The sequence below is a fragment of the Podarcis filfolensis genome (genome assembly GCF_964270895.1).
Source record: "Podarcis filfolensis genome assembly, chromosome: 1".
Lineage (NCBI taxonomy): Eukaryota > Metazoa > Chordata > Lepidosauria > Squamata > Lacertidae > Podarcis > Podarcis filfolensis.
In genome coordinates, this window is record NC_139604.1 from 51,281,574 (window position 1) to 51,296,275 (window position 14,702).

A 14,702-nucleotide genomic window follows, 5' to 3' on the forward strand; every position below is an offset into this window, starting at 1 on the left:
ATTCACTTCTGTTTTTCTTTGCTTACACGCTGTGCCCCCAAACCTGGCTATTCTGTTGTCCAGTGTCATTATATCTCTCCGTCAAAGCATCATCCACCTGGCTGTGGCTCCTTGCCCATCTCTGTGTGTTGTCTGTTGTCTAGTCAAACTCAGTGATATAGTACAGAAATCACTGCAGGTCACCTGCAGAGACATCTTATGGCATCCTCAAGTATCTCTATCATGTTGATCCCAGTGGGGGCTGACAATAGACACTGGCAAGAGCAGTGGTGGATCATCCCAGATCCAGAAGCTGCCCCCCATCCTACCCACACTCTTCATTTAATCCCTGACCCTTTACTACTCCTGCCTCCATCTAGTCATTTTACGGTAGTTTAAAGCTCCTTGGGCAAGGACCACATGGCTATGATGTACTGTGCATCAGCTAGGGCACATTTAGTGCTGTAGCAGCAGCAGCAGCAGCAGCAGCAGCAGCGGTGTATCTCAAGAATCCTCATGAGTAAACCTCTGATCCTGTATGCTCTGTGTAGCCAATGTGGTATCCTCCAGATGTTGCAGACTACAAACTCCCATCACCGTCCTTCAACCACTGGCCAAGCTGACAGGTTGGAGTTGTAGTCCAAGCCATCTAGACGGCCTCACACTGGCTGGCTCTGCCTCACCCCATTGCTTTTATCGCAATGTTCTCCTTTCTGCACAAAGGACCCCCTTGGTCAGAGACCCTTCCATTCCTTGCAGATGGCTGACAAATCAGAGACAGGTACACTGGAGGGGGAGGAGTTTGTGCTCTTCTACAAAGCACTGACTCAGCGGGACGAGGTGCTCGAGTTGTTCCAGGAGTACTCCGAGGATGGCAAAAAGCTGACACTGTTGGAGTTTGTGGACTTCTTGCAACAGGAGCAGATGGAGGGGGCTGGCATTGATGAGCTCGCCATGGAGATGATTGACAGATATGAGCCGTCTGAGACAGGTTGGCAGGGTGGGGGTGGAGGAGGGGGGAGAGCTGGCGGGCCCACAACCTGGACAAGTGCCAGCACAGGTTGGCCCTCGAATAGTGCCAAATCCTCTCTCAGAATAGGAGCTCCCAGGCATTGAGGGGGAGAGGGTATCTGTGTGTCTCTCTTGTCCCACTAGATCTCCACAAAGCACTTATCACCACCTGTATCAGTTTCATGACACCTATTGCCATAGAAACTGATGCTTTCCCCCAGCACTCCAAAGGCTCCTCTTTCACGGGCTTTGTCCAGTTCAGTGTCTTTTGTTTTTTTCAGAGGCTAATTCCTCCTCAGTATTGTTCTCCAACTGGCTCTCTCTTCCCACAGCCAAGGCTCGCCACATTCTGAGCATTGATGGGTTCCTCATGTATCTCTGCTCACCCGATGGCTCCATCTTCAACCCTGAGCACAGGACGGTCTTTCAGGATATGTCTCAGCCCCTCTGCCATTACTTTATCTCCTCCTCCCACAACACATACCTGATGGAGGACCAGCTGAGAGGACAAAGCAGCGTGGAGGGATATATCAGGTGATCGCAATCGAAAGGCAGTTGACTCACTTCCATAACAAAGCCACTCACAAGATACCTTTCACAATTACGACCTCTGTAAGATGTGCTCTTTACACAAAGCTTGGTGACCAAACCATTTGATATAGAGCAAACTCAAATACATGTTAAGCAAACTCAAATACATGAAAAGCCTACCAGAAATCTGCATCTCAAGGCCTAGCCCCCAGATCTCCTCAGCTTTTTATAAAACATTGACTGGAATTGCTTCACACACTGGTGAACCTCATGCATAGATCTGTCAATTTCTCCCAATTCCTCTTTTTAAAGTTCAGTTCCACATCATATTTCCACATCAGTTTGCATTTGTTTGTTTTTTAAGTGTCTTCATGAAAATCTATCAGCATTTTAGTGATGATTTCTTCCAATATACATTTTGTATACAATTTTGCCTAATCTAACTTTTTGCAAAGCAACTTTCCTTACTATAATGCATCTTGGTGTGCTATTTTCATGAACATATGCGTTTTTATGCTTACTTTACCTTTTTGTACACATTACATGGTTGGAGAACTGCACTGCAAAATTCAGAGATATGTGAATTTCAAAGAAGCACTATGTTTCAGTTTGTGTATTGTTTTGAAAAGTGTGAATTATGGGCTCACAAAAAGGTACCCACATTTTCATGTTATCCACAATGTTAGAGTGAAGACGGATGTAATGTGTACAGAGTGGAGGGGCTGAGCTGGAAATGCTACTTATTATTTCCTCTGAAAAATGGTTCCGCAAGTTTCAAGTAGAATATAGTGCTGAGTGGCTTCTGTACCCATTGCTGTAATGTTGCCAAGACCCTTCAATCCCTGGAGCAGTTTTGTAGTTTCAGAAGTCCCCATTTTGAAATAATAAGGTGATTAATAAATGGATAAAATGCATGAAAATTAATGCAGCACTTAAAAAAACAAACACTACCCCAGCTGAACCCTGGTGAGAAGGGAAAACTAGTAGGTGACCCAGCATTTGATATTCTTTGATTTGCTGGTGTGTGCACCTGTCATTTCAGTGATGAAGTTGGAAGGAAGCTGGGATCTCACCCTTTATCTCAGGGACCCACTCAAACCTCTCCTTTTATATTACCTCAGTCTTCACCCACTCCAGTTTAATATTCAAGCACTGAGCTTGAATGCCCCCAAAGTGGGGAAATGCCTGGTGCAACCATTGCTGGTTTCAGGCAATCACAGGCAAAGTATGACCTGAGAGCCTTTTTGCCTCAAAGGATTTGGCATTGTAAAAAGTGATTCCCCCACCCCCATGTTTCAAGCTAGCAGCAAAGGGTGCTGCTCACAAACCGAGAGGCTAGGAAGGGCTCGTGAATTGCCTTCTTTTCCTCTGCAGGGCTCTGAAGCGGGGCTGCCGGTGCCTAGAGGTGGACTGTTGGGACGGACCTAATGGGGAGCCCATTGTCTACCACGGCCATACCTTCACCTCTAAGATCCCCTTCCGGGAAGTTGTGACAACCCTCGATAAATATGCCTTCCGGGTAGGTTGGACTTTTCTGTCACAAGGGATGGGGTCAGTAGGGTGGAATTGTGAAGGCTGCTGATTGGTTATCCAGCCAAATTCAAGGTGTTGCTTTTGATTAAATTCCCCCATCCTCCAGACAAAACATCAAAGTTGTGAGAGCCTAATTTTAGTTCCAGTTGTCCCCAAACCCCTCCCTTTTTTAGATTTAAACAGGGCACACCATCTTTCCTTCTTGTTGTTTCAAATGTCTGTGGTTCCATAGTTTTGCCACATCCTAGCAGTGGCTTCATTTCCCTCTATCCTACTTATCTGGTCTCCAGGAATCCTGAGTTAAAGGTGGCTCGCTATCCCTCAAACCGTTCCATTCCCCTCATTATGTCATCAGACTCCACCTTCAACCTCCCACACTTTAGGGCTATTACTGCATCTAACTTCTTATGTCTCCATTCTCCCAGGCTTCTAAATACCCCATTATCCTGTCTCTTGAGAACCACTGCAGCATAGAGCAGCAGGACATCATGGCCCAGCAGCTGAAGGGGATTCTGGGAGAGCAGCTCCTCACCACCACCATAGATGGACGTGTCCCAGTGCAGTTGCCTTCACCAGAGGTGGGGACATGGTGTTGTCAATTGTCTTTCCTTAACCTGGGCTTACAGAGCTTGATTGCAATCCTAGGACTGTTATGTTAACACTCAGGTGACCCAAATTCTTTTATGTATTAGTCTGAAGTATTAAAATGATGGCCATAGGAACGGGAGGAACCAGAAGTGAGGGGTGAAGGTTAAGGCAGATGAAGGGACTGGAGGGGGTTCCAAAGTAGCTATTGTGGGAATTAAAGCATTTTTTGTCAGAACCACTAAGGGGAACTTCAAGAAGAGAATTAAAGGCAGAAAGGAGCACTGGAGGAGCAGAGGTATTGGAGAGAGAAGTATTGGGACACTTTGTTAAAATCATGGTGAAAGATTGAGTAAAATGGCATCAGGGGACCTTTAACTGAGCAGGATGTTTGCTGTGAGAATATTTAAGAGGCTGTCATACTTGTGGAAAAAGGCAGAGTTTTACAGGACAGCCTGGCTCAGCTGGTGTTGCTAGAGGCCCTTCCCCATCGCCTGAACTCAAAGCACCACCATGTCTGCCCTGATATGACCCACCCTGTGTCCTCATGCAGGAACTGAAGGGCAAGATCATCCTGAAAGGGAAGAAGATTGGACACCTGGAAGATTATTTGAATGGGCATCTGGATGAGCCGCCTGAGCGGGAAGAGGAGGAGGAGGAGGAAGAGGGACCAGAGGCAGAGGAAGAAGTCCTGCGCAATGAAGACAAGAAGAAAGAGAAGGTACATGGAAACCCTGGTTAGTTGGCTCTTTAGAGGTAGTGGCAGCTATGTTTTGAGGATCCATCCATAGCAGTTAAGGTACGTCCAGTCTTTATGAGCATTCATTATAATGTGTTTGTGGGGAGGTTATGCAACAATTTGCCAGCCAAGCGTTGATACATCTTCCCATTAATCGTTTGCTCATCCCTCAATTTCAATGCATTTCCCCATCATTTCCCCAACTGCTAAAAGTCCGGGGTTTGTTTGCTTTAAAAAATTGTTGCACTAGTGTGGTAGAGCAATATGCACTTGAACCTCACCTGCCAGATACCGACAGGTGGGAGGTACCTGCCCTCAAAAGCAGGAGTGACTGATGACAATACACACATACAGGTTAGTTTTTGATAGAATGTGAGCTACATTGATTCTACTGGGAAACCCGGAAACCCTGATGTGGAGAGAAAGCAAACTTTCTTACACTGCACTACAGCCTCTGAATCATTTGGAGTTGGTGGCTCTTTCTCAGGAGCAAAAGGGGGCTCTTCTCCTATTGCAGGAATATGTGAAGCTGCCTTTGTATGTGAGTCAAACCACTGGTCCGTTGGGTTCTCTGACTAGCAGCTCTCTCCAAGCTCCCAGGCAGGGTTTTAAATTAGTCTTTTTAAAAATTGGAAACGCCAGGGATGCAAAGCCCATAGGCTCCCTGCTGAGGTATGACTCCTCCTAACAAAAGACAGGTAAAGTTCCCGGGGCCAAAACTCTGCCTGCCCCTCACCAGTTAAAGGCAAAAGGAGCCTCCCCCCCACAAAGCCTGATATTTTGATTCTATTTTTAGCAGGTGTGGAACTCAATCTTACTCCCGTGTCTGCAGTACACATGGTCATCATTTACAAGTTGGTCTCACGTTCTTTGCAGAAGGCCAAACAGTCCCTCTCCCAGGAGCTTTCTGACTGCATTGTCTACTGCAAGAGCGTGCCCTTTCACAGCTTCCAGCACTCCCGCAGCCACTACAAGTCTTACGAGATGTCCTCCTTTGCTGAATCCAAGGCCCGCAAGCTCATCCGAGAGGCTGGTGAGAAACTGGGGATGGAGGCAGCCAGCAGGCAAGACATTAGGAACGTGCATTGACGGGCCCCTGACTCCTCTGACTCCTCCCCAACATACACTAAGATGTTAATGATTTGCCCCATATTGCCAAGCAGTCAGAAAGTCAGAGGCAGCCCTCCCTGATTCAGTTTCCTTTGGGTCAGAGAACATACCAGCACAGCATAGTGGAAGCAAACAACCTCTTGTAAGCAGGCAGCAAAGCCGCTCTAATTCTGCATCAAATTCCCAGAAAGCAGTTTGTGAAGACCTACACACGCATCGGGGTGGGGTGTGCACCCTAATTCCAACTAACCAGCTAGAAATTCCACATTCTCTGTCTACATTTTAGGTAAACTGGATGCAAACTGTTTCTCTGACACACACACACACCCCACTTAGTTGCAGATGGTCACATTCTCCAAACACTAATAACTGGAGAGCGGGTTCCCCAAATACCAGATTTCTAAACTTTTGGTGTGCTAACTACCTCCTGCAGGAAATGACTTCATCCGCCATAATGCCTGGCAGCTGACACGCATCTTCCCCAGCGGTCTGCGGACGGACTCCTCCAATTACAACCCCCAGGCGATGTGGAATGTGGGGTGCCAGCTGGGTATGCCAGCCCCAGAAGGATTGAAGGGGTGGGTGGGTGAGGAAGTCACCCTTGTGTGTTTTTTCAGAGCTGCAGCTCCCAGAGTGGTCTAACTATCAGACCCTCTTCCCCGGGAACTCTGGGGATTGTGAGGGGAATAAAGTCTCCTAGCATCTCTTGGGACCTTGAACAGACTGCAGGATTGTGTGTGTGTGGAGGAAGCCAGGACTAAAGTGGTTTGATACTGCTTTAAGTGCAGATGGGGCTTTAGATGGCTTTTAAAAGGGAGATTAGACAAACTGCTGGGGTATAAGACTATTGATGGCTATGAGTCATAATGTCTGACTGCTACCTGAGAATCAGCAGCAGCTTTCCTCTGATTAGCAGTCACTGGGGAACGAGAGGGAGACGCAGACACAGACACAGACACAGAGAGACAGAGAGCACACACTTGCACATCTGATTGACCATTGTGGGAAACAGGAGGCTGACTAAACAGGCTTTTGGTTTGAGCCAGCAGGGCTCTATTTATTCACTTATTCCCACAAATGCTGCCTCCCCTTCATTTGCCTAGTCTCAGAATCCTGCTTTCTGGGAGGGGGACAAGTTGTCATATGCCAGGGAGTATTTTTGGCAAGATGGCAATCTAGGGAAGGGTTAACTACTCCTACTACACTGATCCTTTCCTGGAAATTCCCTCCTGCATTTGTGTCTCAGCGAACTTTGCTGAAGTAGCAAGCTGTTCCAACCTTGGATATTGTAAGTAAGTAAGTAAACCTGATCCCAGCATCTGAAGGCACATAAGGTTACAACATTGCGGGTCTGGGGGTGACTGTCTGGGAGCCATATGTATGCCACACTGGGTTCTATGATGGCAGAAAGGCAAGATGTAAAATAAATATGCAGTGTGCTTCAGAGTGTTCAAAGTGGTGCTTTATATAAATAATTGTTGCTATTTGTTCTGCTATTGCCAAGCTTTAGCGGTCAAAACTGGGCTTTACAGCATGGCTGTTCTTATATGGGGGAAGGGTTTTCCCCCCAACTCTTCTGAATGTTGGTTTCCTCAGCTTTCTTCAAGCTTGCAAATGCAGATTTGAAAGGCAGGAACTGAGGGAAGATAGAGATCCAGAAATGGGATAAGCAGCAGCCAGTGAAAGTGGGTGTAGGGAGGGAAACACTAAGACAATGATATGTCATATGTTTCCCCCCCCCCCATTATTAGGGAGATGTGGGTTGATGGCCCTCTCTCCACAATATGCAGTTTGGGCTTTAATTTGTATTTCTAAGATGCCTTGCATGGAAGAAGCTAGCAAGAGCTAGAAGACTGCTCTCTCGTTTGCCTCCAATTGCTGCTGGTCTGAAAGATTCCTGTCTCCTCCTCCTCCTCCTCCTCCCAGTGGCCTTGAATTTTCAAACGGCTGGTACAGAGATGGACTTGTGCGATGGGCTCTTCAGTAAAAATGGCCGCTGTGGCTACGTGTTAAAGCCGAGCTTCATGAAAGACCCAGAGACAGCCTTCAGTCCTGAGAACCCCCAAAGCAGGGAGAATGGTAGCCCACTTAACATAGCCATTAAGGTACCGTGTGAGTTTGTTGCCCATACCTTAACCTAACAGGGTTGTTCCAAGTCCTTTGTGTCTTTGGGCTTATATGCCATAGTGACCAACTTCCTTTGTCACTGTTTTGAGCTGCGTGAGTTGCAGGGTGCAGCTGCTGACACAATGCTGTTTGCACATGTGGACTTGACTGCCCTTCTATGCTCACCATAATCTTCTCTTCCAGATCATTAGTGGGCAGCAACTCCCCAAGATGCCCAACAGCAAAGAAGGCTCCATCATCGATCCACTAGTCCGAGTGGAGATTCATGGGATCCCTGCTGATAGTGCCAAGCAGGAGACCAAATATATTGATGATAACGGTGAGGCAATTCTCTTGGTCATTGTAAAGAACTGCTGAGATGGGGTTTTACGTGGACCTCATGCATGTGTCAACACGAATGCCCCTCATTCTTAATTACTTAAGGATGAATGAATGAATATCCTGGTGTTATCTATGCCAAGGGAACTCAGATTCTACATTAAAAAAAACCAAACTCTTCCATAGGAATTAATGTCCTTAAAATGCTAGGCATGTCAGGCATGATTTTAAATTGTGATGTTTTTGTTTTTGTTTTTGGTAAGACCTGGGGTGGTGAAGTACAAGGAAGCAGCAGAGGTGGAAACAGATAACAGGGGAAGGATTTATTAGGGGGACTTGGAACCCCAAGGAAGCAAATAACTCATGTGTAGGGCATATGAGCCACCTTTGGAAGCCTTGGGTTTCCATGTCTGTGGCCTACCACACTGGGCACAATCCAGCAAATGTTAGTTGTATGACTAAGCCTCTTTGAAAACAGTGGATTGGTATGTGCTGATGTTCTTATGCTGTTCTTATGTATTGTATTTATTATTTTAGCCAGTTTGAAATGTCTTACCTAAAGAGCAGTCCATAAATACATTAAAATAAAACAAATAAAATGAGTTGCAGCCGATTTGTCCTATTGACATAAGTGAAGCTTCACCTCATGACTAACATGTGTCCATTCTCCATTACATTTTCATATTTTCCTCTGCACCCTGGCAGGCTAGAAATTTTCATAGTCATTTTGAAAAGGAAGTTGAACTTTGCAGAAAGGTAAATTCTCCACCAAGGTCCCACAATAGTATATGCGTATCGTCTTCTTTGGCGACCACTATTAGCCGAATAAGATTGTCTTCCATAAACACAGTTTTAACAATGAGTCCATTAAGTGACTCTGGAGACCAATCCTGGATCCACACGTCCTTCCACAGTGGGGACATTGGTTTCCCACTTAAAGGCATCTTCTCTCTTTTTTCCTGGGGCATTGAAAACGCTAAAAGCCCAGTTGGACCATTGGTAGAAAAGTGATGCAAAGAAGCCAGATGTTTTTGAGGTTAGATGATAAACTGACCAGAGCAGCTGAGGAATCTCAGAAGCAGCAATGCAGAGGGAAGTTGTGTGAGATTTTATGGAGGTGAAGATGGAGAGAGGCTGGGGGACACATACAGATTATGTGCTGTGACAACACCCTCTTTTCACTTTAATATCCCTGGATAGGTTTTAACCCACAATGGAATGAGGCCTTTCAGTTCCAGGTTTGGGTACCAGAGCTGGCACTTCTGCGCTTTGTGGTGGAGGATTATGACAAGGCATCTCGGAATGACTTTGTGGGACAGTACACTCTACCTCTTACTAGTGTCAAAGCAGGTGAGCATCTCCCTCTTAGCCCTGTGGGGTGTGACTATCTTGTGCCAGTTTGCTGCCAAGATCAAGAGACGAATGCATCCCTGGCAGGTCAGTCAAGGTTAGCCAGAGACAGTTATTTGTGTATATAAGGAAGGCAGACTAAGTTACCCCCTTCAACAGAGACTGTAACAACTCAGTAAATCAGCACATGGATATTATGACCACAGCACAACACAAAAGTACATAGGATGAGATCCAGACTCCGGGCTCATCCACACCTCCGTTTGCCCTGCCACTTTCCCCTGGAGAAACCTGTGGTTTACTGCTAAATGGAACCAAACAGCAATCAGGTTTTCGTTGAATTGCCATTTGTCCCAATTCAGCAGTAAAGAGCAGGTTTTCCAGGGGAAAGCAGTGGGGCAAAGGAATAGCTGCTTGGACCCATTTTCCAGGCACAAGACAAGTGGAAGTGTGGAGGAGCCCTTAATGACTACCAGGGCCCTTCTAACCATGTCTTCTCAGAAGTAAATCCCACTGAGTTCAGTGAGGATTACCCAGGTAAGTGGAATTAGGAGTGCATTGTAAGTCTGGATTCAATCAATCAGTTTGATTGAGATGCAGTTAAAGCTGCTGCCCTTTTAAACCTATACAGCTGCTCCCTGAATTCTTTTTTTTTTTTACTTTTAATCCTAAAGCAGGCCTGACGTTTATCACAACCCACAAATTAACTCTCCCCCATGAGAAGTACAACTCACTTTGCAGGATGGCGGGGAGGGGGACAACATCCTCAGAATCAATGGATTTGCTTTCTTAGTATTTGGATTACTTATTACCATACTTGTAGCTGCTCCTAGACCACACTGCAGAGTTTTGCATTCCCATTCTGTGTACATACATTTATTTTTATTTTTTGTAGGGGGAGGGAGGGAGCTCATGTTGCCTCCATCTAGTGGAGAAGAGAAATACTGTGCCCTGTATTGGTGCTAGAATACACACTTCTACAGGCTGTAGCTGGGATCAACCAAATAAATGCATCTGCTGCATCAAATCTACTCAAAGGAATGAGAGAAACCCAGAATTTGTAACCATTCAGAGGAAATTCAAGAGACAGCCAGGAAAAGCTGACTCTAGAGACAAATGTGCTCTCTGCCCATGGGTGTAGCCAGGAACCTCAATCAACTAAGTACTTTCAATGCTTTTCAATACTTTTTTGTGGATTGGGGGGCAGTGGCTGCCCCCCCATCCCCCCTTGGCTACGCCCATATCCCTGCCTGTATCATTATCTAGAGCTCAGCAGGAGAGCACAGGCTATGCATGCAGATGAGCGCTGGTTTGTGTGTTTTTTTAGGATCCCACCATGGCTCTGCTGGTTATAGTAGGCAGAGTTGGGCTGGATGGACCAGTAGTTTAACTCAGGGATAGCAAGCATGGGACTCTACAGGTGTTGTTGAAGTACAGCTCCCACAATCCCTGGCCATTGGCCATGCTGGCTGGGGCTAATGGCAGCTGGAGCCCAAGAACATGGTTGGTTACCCTTGGCTTAACTCAACACAAGGCAGCTTCAAACACTGTGTGTGGCTCTTTTGTTTTTGTCTCCCATGCAGGATACCGCCACATCCACCTTCTTTCCAAGGATGGGACAGGGATCCCACCAGCCTCCCTATTTGTCCATATCCGAATCAGGGAGTTGTCAACAGAGAGTGACTAAAGCAACTGTGTCTCCAAATGCAGCTCTTCCCTCTCTGCCCCATTTAGGTCGGAGAATGTGGGGGGAGGGGGAGGGAAGGGGACAAGAGTTGTCTTAAGAATGGATGCCATACCCCACTCCATCTGCCTGCCTCTCTTGTTCCTACACAGCACTGGACTGAAAAGTTACTTTGCACTACTATATATATATATTATTATTATTTTTTCAAAACAAAAACCCAACCCAACAGTTTTGTATCATTTTGCTGCTATTTTTTTAAAGAAAGAATTTAAACTATTGTGATTTGCACAGTTCCCGGACCCTCCTACTATATCTGTCCACTCGTATGGTTCAGTTTTAAAATCTACCTCCGTTGTGCAAAAAGGGTAGGATAGGCTACTGCAGCCGCGAATGGGACCTACCCCAAAGCAGACTTAACGATATTCAAAAGGAAGAGTGAATTTCTTTCAATAACGTCAGCCAACCATCAAGTCTTTCCAAAGGGCTTTGTTTTTCCACCTGTCTTCAAGGGCAACTCTCCTGATCTGGGCCCAGAAGTAGGTCCAGTCTGCTAGCCACCTTTAAAGTAGCATCAGAAGGTGGCTGATCAAGCTTTTCTTGGATGCTCCTGACAAGATTTGGCAATAACCAAGAGAAGAGAGAAAGGATTCCGGTGTTGACTCTTGTGGCAGCATCTCTTTCTAACTGAGCAAAAGAGACAGGAAGAAGCTAAGCTGTTGGACCACCTGCTCTTTTTCCTTGCAGACTGCATGAGAAAGGGGAAGCCCTGCTCTATTTATTCCCCTTGCCCAATCTGAATGGTACTGAGATACTGCAAGATTTTCCCTTCCTCATCTCCTAGCTGTAGCCCTCCCGTTACCACCACCCAGTTAGCAGCTAATAGGGTGCTTGTATAAATGGATGTTGCATCGCTTAGCAAACATTTGACAACATGCATCTGGGAAACTGACATCGCACATGGAAAGCCTTCCACAGAGCCGCTAACAATACTTTCCAACGGAGGCAGTTTGCACAGCTAGGTAGAAGCCATCAAATGATGAACAGTGTGTGCCTATGATTATCAGCCCTCAGGGAAAAAGTAGAAAGGACTTATCCCACTGATTCCTTGAAGACTGCCATAAAGATAGAAGGAATGCCAACACCTCCTTTTCTCAGCTCAATAACCATTGGCTTCCTGTCAAGTATGTGTTGGCCAAGGAGCTCTGACAGTCTAATTCTGCCTTTATATAGAAAGATGTTGGCTAGACTCGAATCATCCTCTAAATCAACTCCAAGTAGGAAGTGATAAGATTCTTATAGATGAGCTTGTCTTTTTCTGCATCAGCACTAACAATATTCATACAACTGACTCCTCAGTAAGAATTCTTCCACAGCAGGAATGCCTTGGTATTCTCAAAGCCTCCATAAACATAACGCCTTTTTTCTGATGCAATTAAGATGCTAGCTCCACAAAAATGTGATGAGAACAATGGTCACCAACACAGAACCAACAGGTGACAGTGCATCAACTAGTTCCTATGGTGCTCAAAAAAAGGTCTCAGCAAACATCTCAAAAATCCATAATGTGTAAGAGACTGTTTGAGCTTCTTGTTCAACCCTATTTCATTAGATACCAGGATTGTACATGCTTTTGGTGTCCTCCTCCCCCTAGTGATTGGGGGGGGGGCTGGGCTATCTGTACCATTTGTTGTCCTCCTTGTCTGTTCTCTTAGTCATGTGGTAGTCATTTTCTGTTATGCCACATTCCTACAGCAGCCATTTTGTGACTGGTACCCGCAGCACTTCCTCAAAAAATGTACCCAGTGGCACAATTCTTATTACTGTTATTATTAATTAATTTTGTATCCCGCCCTTCATCCAAAAATCCCAGGGCAGTTCACAATAGAAAAATACAAAATGAGAATACAAACTGCATAATAAAATGTAAACAAAAGCAAACCATTAACTCCCCTCCCACAAATACATTTAAAAGGCTACAGAATGTTAATCACTTGAATGCCTGGTTGAAGAGAAATGTTTTCACCTGGCACCTAGGTTCCAGGTGGCCTTCCCTGGGGAGAGCATTTCACAAACAGGGAGCCACCACAGAAAACGCCTGTTCTTATGTTGACACCCTATTGACCTCTTGTGGAGGCACACAAAGAAAGGCCTCAGATTATGATCACATTGTTTGGGTAGGTTCATGTGGGGAGGCGCAGTCCTTGAGGTATTGCAGTCTTCAGCCGTTTAGGGCTTTATAGGTCAAAACCAGCACTTAGAATTGGGCCTGGAAACTAATTGGCAGCCACTGCAGTCAAGCCAGGATTGATGTAATATGCTCAACCTGTTTTGCCCCAGTGAGCAACCTGGCTGCCAAATCCTGCATCAGCTAAAGTTTCCGAACCATCTTCAGAGGCAGCCCTACATATAATGCTTTGCAATAAACTAACCTATAGGTTATCAGAGCATAGATGACAGAAGTTAGGCTATCCCTGCCCAGATAGGGGCATAGGGGTAGGGCCATCAGTCCAAGCTGATGGAAGGCATTCTGGGTTGCTCAGGCCACCTGAGCCTCAAGCGACAGCAAAGGACCCTGAAGTACCCCCAAGCTATGTATCTGCTCCTTCAGAGGCAGTGTAACCCCATCAAGAACCTCCCATCGATCCAGTCTAGAGAATCACCCACTAACAGTGCTTCAGTCTTAGGTGGATTAAGCTTCAGTTTGTTTGCTCTCATCCAGTCCATTACCAAGGCAAAACAACAAGGTTGCTTGCCCCTATAGCCAAGGCTCAGCTCCTTACCATTTAGTCTGATCTTGCAGTAGGTATACTCCAGTGCTTTTGTGCTCTAGCAATTTCAGTTGTTAAATTATCCAGTCACACAAAATAGTGCATGTACAACTTCCACATAGCAGCCACAGGCTTCTGCCTCTGAGAGGCAACCCTTTTGTGTGGAATGATTTTTGCTGGGAAGCAGAAATAGCAGATAGAACTACAGAGGCCTGCTGGTTGAAAAATCAAAAGACAGGGTAACTAACCGCAACTCTAAGGTAGCCAAGAGAAGAGGAATTTGATACTATAAAAGCTGCCTCCATCTTAAGTCTAAATGGGCTAGAGCAGTGAGGCAGCCAATGTGGTGGCTGCTGAACTACAACTCCCATTATCCTTTACCATTAGCCAGGTTGACCAGGGATGATGGGAGTTGTAGTCCCTCATCATTTGAAGTACACCCTGTATGCACCCCACTGGAGGCCAGTTGGACTTTGCCAGTCCCAGATCAGGGATAGTCAGCATGATGCCCTCAACGCTGGACTCCAACTCCTAGCATACCTGGCCACTGAACATGCTATCTGCTGATGATGATGGGAGATGTTGTTCAACTATATCTGGAAAGTGCCATGTTGGCTGCCCTTGGGCTAGAGTCTCACAGAACAGAAACCTAATTCATGTGGAAACAGCACTTTGGCTGTGACGGATGTGACACAGTTACCTGCAAGCTAGCTTGCCTGTTTACAGCATGCCTATGCATCCAGTCAGCTTGTCTTGTTCCCTAGCCACAACCCTCCTACTTGTACATCTTTGTTTAACTCAGGTATGTTTACAGATGCAATATATGTCTAAAAATATCTATAGCAATGCATGGAATGTCATTTACTTCCCAAATACTGCCTCCTTTGTAAAGGGCCGAAACCCTACATATGCAAATTGGTTTTATCAAAATAATAAAAAGACAAGTTAAAAATGGTCTGAAATT

At 45.8% G+C, this 14,702-nt stretch overlaps 1 protein-coding gene across 5 annotated transcripts in view; it reads left to right on the plus strand.

The window, feature by feature from the left end:
• Positions 1–14,690, plus strand: part of PLCD4 (phospholipase C delta 4) — a 32,527-nt gene extending 17,837 nt beyond the window's left edge. For all 5 annotated transcript variants that reach the window (XM_083624526.1, XM_083624527.1, XM_083624528.1 and 2 more), the window contains exons 6-16: positions 739–970; positions 1,323–1,524; positions 2,896–3,040; positions 3,480–3,632; positions 4,193–4,360; positions 5,255–5,411; positions 5,922–6,038; positions 7,415–7,593; positions 7,799–7,934; positions 9,134–9,283; positions 10,867–14,690. In XM_083624526.1, coding sequence (XP_083480652.1) covers positions 739–970; positions 1,323–1,524; positions 2,896–3,040; positions 3,480–3,632; positions 4,193–4,360; positions 5,255–5,411; positions 5,922–6,038; positions 7,415–7,593; positions 7,799–7,934; positions 9,134–9,283; positions 10,867–10,970 — 1,743 coding nt within the window. In that variant the 3' untranslated portion in view covers positions 10,971–14,690. The remainder of the gene's footprint in view (positions 1–738; positions 971–1,322; positions 1,525–2,895; positions 3,041–3,479; positions 3,633–4,192; positions 4,361–5,254; positions 5,412–5,921; positions 6,039–7,414; positions 7,594–7,798; positions 7,935–9,133; positions 9,284–10,866) is intronic.
• The last annotated feature ends 12 nt before the right edge of the window (positions 14,691–14,702 follow it).